The sequence below is a fragment of the Protopterus annectens genome, chromosome 9.part0 (assembly GCF_019279795.1).
Source record: "Protopterus annectens isolate FY-2018-M chromosome 9.part0, PAN1.0, whole genome shotgun sequence".
Classification (NCBI taxonomy): domain Eukaryota; kingdom Metazoa; phylum Chordata; order Ceratodontiformes; family Protopteridae; genus Protopterus; species Protopterus annectens.
The window spans coordinates 597017204-597025735 of record NC_056743.1 but is presented as its reverse complement, the minus strand read 5'-3'; the positions used below and the strand labels follow the sequence as shown (position 1 = coordinate 597025735).

At 42.7% G+C, this 8532-nt stretch overlaps 1 protein-coding gene across 3 annotated transcripts in view; it reads right to left on the bottom strand.

Moving 5' to 3' along the window:
- KCTD9 (potassium channel tetramerization domain containing 9) overlaps positions 1-8532 on the bottom strand; it is a 458686-nt gene that overhangs the window by 20562 nt on the left and 429592 nt on the right. For all 3 annotated transcript variants that reach the window (XM_044083151.1, XM_044083153.1, XM_044083152.1), the window contains one exon: positions 2660-2793. In XM_044083151.1, the coding sequence (XP_043939086.1) occupies positions 2660-2793 (134 nt within the window). The remainder of the gene's footprint in view (positions 1-2659; positions 2794-8532) is intronic.

The following is an 8532-nucleotide window of genomic DNA, read 5'->3' as shown; positions in this document are numbered from 1 at the left end:
TCTTTTTGGGGTTTTTCCTTTAATTTAACAAAAAGGGATTCACAGAGGGATGCTCTACTTCTCGACTGGCCTCCAAGGTCTGCTTTATGCCTACCACCATTTTAATTCAGAAATTTCTACAGAAAGCTGTCAAGTTGAAGAGCAGTCACCCTCATTGCACGTTATTGGCCTCAACAGATTTCGCTCCCCTTCCTATGGCCTCATCTACTTTACAAACCTTAGATTCTGGATCCGATTCCAAACCTTCTGTCTCACCCAGCCAGCAGACATGATTCACTCAGGCATTTCAAACCTCAAGCTTGCAGCCTGGTTTCTCTAATTCTAACAGCCAGACAACCTATGCTCTCTTCACCTGTCTTCCATATCCTTTTATCTTCCCATAAACCCTCAACAGGGAAACTGTATTCAGTAAATGGAAAAAGATTTTACTGGGCAGAACAAAATCATGTTGATCCCTTCTCAGCTGTGATGCATAACATACCTGAATTTTTAGCTTTACTTTTAAAAGATGGGGTGATCTCCTCTACCATTAAGGTTCTATTAACATAAATATATAATTTTCATATTGGATTTGAAGGTTCTTGAGTAGCCTCCGCTAAACTGTTCAAAACTTTTGAGAGGCACTCTTTTTTTAAGATAACCGTTTAAAGACCCTTCATCAATCATGGGATCTGAACTTCATCCTTTAAGCATAAATACATTCCCTCTTTGAACCAGCAGTGAAATGTGATTTTAAGTTTCTTACTTGGAAAATGGTCTTTTTGGTAGTCTAACTCAGCTAAAAGTTTCAGAAATTCAAGCTTTGTCTTCAAAACTTCCCTACTTGATTTTTCATGAAGACAGTTACTTAACAAATCTTTCCTCATTAGATTTTAAACTGGGTAAACCAGTAGCAAAAGTAACTTTAGCTAGATGGCTAGCTGCTTATATTTCCTTTATCTACGACAAATTAGGCTTTACCTTAACTAAACTTTATGAGCCCATTCAACTAGGTCCATGGCAACTTCAGTTTTTCTATGCAGGTTTTCCATGGACGATGTTTGTGCAGCAGTAACTTGGGCAAGTCCTCATTACAAATTAGCTCTGGCCTCAAGGGGTAAAGCATCTTGTGGTTCTACAGGGCTTAGAAAAATATAATTCCTTAGAGTCCACCCAAAGTTTTAGGTAGCTAGGACTCTGTCTCAACAGTTGAGGATAGAATGAAAATTGACATCAGATAACCAAGTTCTGTACTTGCCATAATGTTCCACCTGTGTTGGCCATTTTCATTCTTCCTCAACTTTTCACCCATCGACCCCCATCCTTTGTCTCTACAAACTTGTAAAGGAATGAGAGCTTATGAGGAAACCAATGTCCTTTTGACTGAGCTCCTGATATGGTTTACTCTATAGAACACACATTTTAATCATCTCTTTATAGATGTATGTTGAGATACTTTTCTGGTAAAATCAGCAAGGAAGATCCGAGGTTTGATAGGGGTTTCTGCATTATGGGTAAGGGAGAAGCTAGAATTTTGGTTACCACAAGCTTTAGTAATTAAAACTCCAGCCAAGCTAGAACTTCCACTGAGTGACCACTCAAACCTATTGTATCAGAGGCATAGGGGATTATACAAATGACCCTTATGAACATCAGGTGTTTCAGCTACATGGCAATTCTGAATGCCCATGACTTTTTTCTTTAAGTCACTTTAATGAAATGTTTTTTCTGTTTGACCTTCTCACGCTTTGTTTTAACAAGCTTTAGTAGTGGTAGAGTCTTAAACAAGGATCGGATCCAAACCAAACAGCTGAAGAATGAAAACTGACAACTCAGTTCGAACTTTATGGTAATAACTTTTTTAGCTCTTCTCTATTGCCAAACATGTGATGCTGCCCCCGTCACCTAGCACTTTTTTTTTCTCCACTGTGTGACCACCATCAGCCCCCCCCTACACACACACACACAGTGTGTATGTGTGTGTCAGTCAATTGAGGTGTTCTACGTTTCCTAATCCTCCCGTGTAAATCTGAAAAGGTGCTACTGCTTGGAATGCCAAGTGCCCCCACTCCTTACTCTCAGCTAACACATACACTGCTTGACAAGTCTGAACATGCAGTAGTCTTTCATAGTGCCCTAACAACAACACTCAAAGTCTGCTAGGCAACATTGCTACAGGGAACCCAACTACTCCCTCCTCTCTAGATGGACAGGATGGCAGTGACACTCACTCCTATCATTCTCTTTCAGCTATTCTGGCACCAAGGATACTTTCAGATTCTGGGCCCACTTAGGCCATAGTCTAGGTTTTATACATATGCAGCAAGGGCAAGAATTTCATTTAGCATAATGTCTATGAGTATTTAGTAACTTCATTTCCCTACAGCAGACAAGCATATTTTATTGCTTACAACAATTAGTATGTTCACCTCCCAGAGGGGATAAGCACCAACCTTGCAGAGACAGTACAAGGAGGCTACTGGCCAACTGCAAACCTAGAATTCTTATACTATGTTAAGAAGTTGCCAAAGGAAAACAAATTAATTCTGTAGAAACACTTAGTAGCTCAAAGTTTTTTTTTATTTTTGAGGGGTGTGAGCAGCTACTTGAAATACAGCTGTACTTAAAAATATTTTCCAATGTGTTAATAAATGTATTCAGCTCTACACAAATCCTTTACCTCCAAATCAGTTCCTGCCAGAGTTGCCCCTCTTAGATTGCAGTTTTTCAGTTTGGCATTTTTCAGGGTGGCAACCCTTAGATTTATGCCAGTCATCTGACTTCCTTCCATGTCAACACCTTTCAGATTAGCACCTAAAATCAAATCCAACAAGAAGAATCAGACACTTTGGCTACAGCTAAAGTCAAATCTTTCATACATTGAAAATTTAACTTCAGTAATTCAACAGGTGCACCATTATTAAATCCCTCATTCTTAGGTCACTTTTCTACATTAAGTTAAATCCTTCCAGCTGCACCAGTATTGGACTCTGGCTCCAAACTATCTTCCATGGTCTTTGGCCTTATACACATTGGGTATGCAAGCAATGAATACTGGTTTTCTAGGGTAACTGTAGTCCTCAACCAGAAAAACCTCACCAGGAAAAAAAAAATATGAAGTTTGCCATACTGCTCACCTTATCAATTTGGAGATCCTAATTTAACCCAGTCTCTTAAGACTCAAACACCAACTTATCCAATACTTTCAAATTCAATTGTTAAGAGGACGTTTGCCTTCAACCTAGAGGTAAGAATTTACATTTTTTGCATTAGGGCTAGCTCCTTGCAATTCTGAAAAAAGGAGGCAAAGTATCCCACACATCTTAGTTATTCGGCCCAAGGTCATATGACCCAACAGTAAGAATAAGAAGCAGGTTTATAGGAGGCACACAGACTGATGGAAGGATGCAGAGGGGCTTGCCCTTCAGTACAGCATTTGATTACTGACTTGGTTTGAGTTACACTTGGTGCACAACACTAAAATAAGGCACATTTATCAAACCTCTCAAGCACTTGCATTTTTGTAAATTGTTTCAAGGGAGAAAAGCTTTCATTGACTAGTTTATTTGAAATTTAGGCAGAAAGTACAGTTGTGTACATATCATAAATGCAGATGTTTAGTGTATTCAATGCTGCAGTCATCACCTGTGGGTTATCCCTGCTGTGTTAGTTCTCAGCCAGACTGAATACCAGAGTCAATAATTTTCTGCATCAGCTGCTGTTGCTTGCTGCCTGACGTCAGGTCATCAGTGCTATAAAGGAAGGCAGCCGACATTACATCAGTTTTTTTTTGCCCTAACCAGTCAGAGGCCCAAGTAAATATGGTAAAGTGGTCTTGGAGGCTAAAAGCCACCATTAGAACCTTATGTCTCCCTAAAGAAAGACGATACAAGGGGGAAGGAGGGTGGGAAACCAAGAATGCAACAGGGAATACACTAGAAAGTACAGTTTTGTACCTACCATAAATGTAGATGTTAGAGTGCTAATACAGCTGCAGTCGTAACAGATGGGTTCTCCTGCCGTCAGGCGGGTCCTCGGTCGGCCGAATTCCAAAGTCTAGGTCCGGCGTCGGTTGTCGTCGCTTCTTCCCTGACGTCAGTGCGACAGGGGTATAAAGGAACCAGCCAACACCATTTTCTTCAGTTTTTCTTGCCCCAGATGTCAGATGCCCCCAGAAGGAAGGCAATACATAAATTTGTGCAATAATGCAGTGCAATATAATCAAAATACAGTAGTTGCAAGCAAATACATCATAAATGAATACCCCAATCAGGTTGTATGAGGATGTGTTAGCCAATAGGCCTGTCCCAAGAGGGGAAGGAGGGAGGGAAACCTGGACTGCAGCTGTATTAGCACTCTAACATCTACATTTATGGTAGGTACAAAACTGTACTATGTTCATCGTGCATACAGCTGCAGTCATAACAGATGGGTAGAATCCCAAAGCTAAGAAAGGGGTGATAGGCACTAGGTGGAACTAGGAGGAGCCAAAATGCCCTGCAAGACTGCAGTGGCAAAGCCTGCTCTAGATTTGGAATATAAAGGTAGGTTGTAGTGCTTGGAGAAGGTATGCACAGAACTCCAAGTGGCTGCTTCCAAAATATCCTTGGTAGGAACTCCTCTGAGGAAAGCTGCAGAGGTGGCTGTGGCCCTGGTGGAGTGAGTTCTAATGCCTGTAGGTACAGTTTGGCCATGAAAGGAATAGCAAAAGCGTATGCAGTGGGCTATCCATTTAGAGATTGTCTGTTTGGAAATTGGCTTTCCTTGAGCCCCTACAGCATAGGACACAAAGAACTGTTCTGATTTTCTGAAAGGCTTTGTTCTGTCTAAATAATAACGCAGTTGTCTGTGGATGTCAAAGGAATGTAGTAATCTCTCCCCTTTGTTTTGAGGATTAGGATAAAAAGTAGGTAAATGTATGGCCTGATTTAAAGCTACCCTGGATACCACTTTAGGCATAAAGGACGGGTTGGTTCGTAAGGAAACTCTGTTCTGATGGAAGATAAAAGGCTGGACAGCCATGAGAGCCTGTAGCTCTGAAACTCTACGAGCTGATGTGATAACCAGAAGGAAAGCTGTTTTCCACGACAAGTATTGCAAATCTGATGAGGCAGCTGGCTCAAAGGGAGGCAAGGTCAGTTTTTCCAGAATGAAATTAAGATCCCAAGCAGGTATTGGTTGTTTCCTTGGAGGTCTTAGATTCTTAGCCCCTCTGAGGAACTGTCTTAAGAGAGGGTGAGAATAAAGATGGATCAGTGTTGTATTCTGCAGAAATGGCTGAGGCATGGATTTTGATGGAGGAGAATGAAAGTCCACTGCTTAGCAGCTCAGCCAAATATTGTAGTATTTGAGGTAAATTCAGTTTTCCAGGATCCTGGCCCTTTTTCCTCATTCCAGACACAAAACAGTTTCCATTTTGCGGAGTAAGCTTTTCTAGTTGATGGCCTTCTGGTCTCCAAAATGACATCCTGCACCTCCTTGGAGAGTAGGGCCTGTTGTGATGCCAAGGAATCTTCCATGCGGCTAGATTGAGTGTTTTTAGCTGGCTGTGAAGAGTTTTGAAGCTGTGCAGAGTCAGAAGAGGAGGCATTAGAGGCAGGGTCCATGGTGGGGAATGCGTCAGGCTCCTCAGGAGTGGGTACCAGTGTTGCTTGGCCAGTCCGGAGCAATGTGAATCATCTTTGGTCTGTCTGCTCTGGTTTTCAATAGAACTTTGGGAAGCAGAGGAAGAGGTGGGAAGGCATAAACTGTCATTGATGTCCAACTGAAAGAAAGAGCGTCCACTCTCCAGGCCTTTGGATGGAAAATCCTTGAGCAGAATTTTGTCAACTGGTGATTTTTGTGGGAGGCAAAGAGATCTATGTCTGTCCTTCCCCATTCTTGGATTATTTCTGTAAAAACTTATAGATGCAATTTCCATTTGTGTGGATCTGTCATATTCTTGCTCAGGTTGTCTGCCAGCGTGTTTTCCTTGCCTGGCAAGTACTGTGCTTGTAGTTCCATTTGTAAGTCTATGGCCATGTTCCAAAGTGACATGGCCAGTCTGCATAGGGGGTAAGAATGTGTTCCTCCCTGTTTATGTACCACATAACTGTGGTGTTATCCGTTCTTATCAATAGTTGACCTGGTTGTAGAAGGTCCTTGAAAGCTATAATAGCATTTATTACTGCTAGCATTTCCTTTTGATTGATGTGAAGGTGCTTTTCTTTTTGGGACCATTTGCCCTGAATGCACCGATCTGTCATGTGCGCCAACCAGGCGTAGTCCGAGGCGTCTGTTGTGATGACTTGATTTGCTTGAGGCTTGCTGAATGTAAGACCTGTGTTTGACATGCTTGAGCCCACCACAGAAATTCCTTTTGCAGACATGGAATTAGTGGTATTATTGTTTCCAAACTGTGGCTGTGTTGAGACCATATGTTTTTCAGGTACCATTGTAGTTTCCTCATATGCAGCTTTGCACATGGGATTAGTAAGATGCAAGATGCCATGAATCCCAGAGCCTGCAGGATTTTCCTTGCAGTCAGCCTGGTGCAATTTGCTAGTGCTCTGAAGTATTGAATTAGTTGCCCCTGCTTCTCTGGTGTGAGGTAGGCCATCTGGGTGTTTGTGTCCAAATTTGCACCTAGGAAAATTATCTTCCAAGAGGGTATTAGCCTTGATTTCTTTTTGTTGACTGTGTATCCCAGGGAGTTCAACATTATTACACAAGCCAGATGTTTCAGAAGAATGTGCTTGCTGTCCGCTTGGATCAGGCAGTCGTCCAAATAGGGGTATATTTGTATCCCTTGAAGTCTGCAGTAGGCAATTACTGATGCCAGGCATTTCGTGAATACTCTGGGTGCAGTAGATAAGCCAAAGGGCAATGCAGAGAATTGATAATGGGTTGAACCTGCAAGAAATCTGAGGTACCTTCTGCAATTTTGTCTGATTGGGACATGCAGGTATGTCTCCTTGAGGTCCAATGTTACCAGCCAAGACTCCTTGCCCAGCATGGGAAGAAGTTGCTGTTGAGTGAGCATCTTGAATTTTGGTACGAGTAGAAATGTGTTTAGGATGGATAGGTCCAAATAGGTCTCCAATCTTTTCCCTTCCTTGGTACCAGAAATAGCCTGGAATAAAAACCTTGACCTTGTTCGTGCGTAGGTACCTCTTGAATAGCTTTCATGTTTATGAGATCTGTAATTTGCCTTTGTGCCTCTGCCGTTTGATCGTGTGGCAGGTTTGGCATGCCTCTCATTTTTGGAAGTGTGTGAAAATGGAATTTGTAGCCTCTGTTTATAATGTCCAGGATCCATTTGTCATTTGTGACAATATGCCAATTTTTTGAAAATGCCAGCTTTCCTCCTAAGGGGGCTGCCATTTGAGACTTGCTTGGCATGCAAAGGGGGAAGTCATTGGGTTTGCTTTCTGAAAAATTGTGAGTTATCCTCACCACCTCTTTGTGTAGGAGCTTGCCATTGTCTGCCTCTAAACGATCCTTGGGATTGCCCTCTGCCCCTCGGGCGCCTCTATCTGCCTCTTTGGGGTCTGTCCGTGGCAGGAAAGGACCAGTTTTTGGAAGGCCAATTTCTACTAAAACGTGGGGGTTGTACCTGTAGAAAATCTTTCACAGTTTGCATTGATTTACCCTTTTCCTCCATTTTCCTTAATACCTCCTCAGCATTAGCACCAAATAGTACATCCTTTTGAAGAGGGGCGTCTAGCAATTTAGTTTTGACATGATCAGGCAAGGCTTGTTCCTTGAGCCAGGCATGCCTACGTACGACTGATCCTGTAACAGCAGCTCTACATGAGGCCTCTAGAGCATCAAAACCACATTGTAAGGTATGCTTACCCACTTGTTCTGCACTATGTATCAAATCCTGCAACTCCTTCAAGTCTGGTTGTTCAGGTTGTGACATTTTACTTTTCAATTGTGAGAACAAAAACTGCTGGTATTTTAGCATATGGAACTGACAGTTTAAGGCTCTCATGGTTAAGGTAGCCGAGGTATATACCTTTTTCCCCCACCTTTCTAAGGATCTGGAATCTCTCTCGGAAGGTAATGGATTTGTAGCAGTGGCGGCCTCAACTCCCTTGGGGCCCTGAGAGATGATTTCTGGGTCAGCAGCATGGCTTTTGTATAGAAATTGGTGCGAGTCAGGAACCATGTAGTACCTGTCAGGCTTAACTGGAGCTGGAGGTAGAGAGTCCGGGTTAAGGCAGGCCTCAGAGTAAACATCATCTAGGATGTCCAAGACAGGAGGAATAGCCAGAGGCCTGTGCTGAGGTAGCAAGAGAAATTCCCTAAGCCTTTTCTTGGAATCTGAATAATCTTGGCCTTCCCAGTGGAAGTGTTCCCTTAAGGTATGCAAAGTTTCCCCAAATGAGAAATCCTCGGGGGGGGGGGGTACAGAAGGGATGGACTCCTCCGCATCAGAGTTTTCAAAAGGGGAGAAAGAATGTTCCTGATCAGAGTGCTCTGAAATAATGGAGCCCTGATCAGAGGAGGGGGAATCTTCCTCCACTCTGGGTCTTTTGTCCGGTGGGGGCTGAGAACCTCTGATAAGAG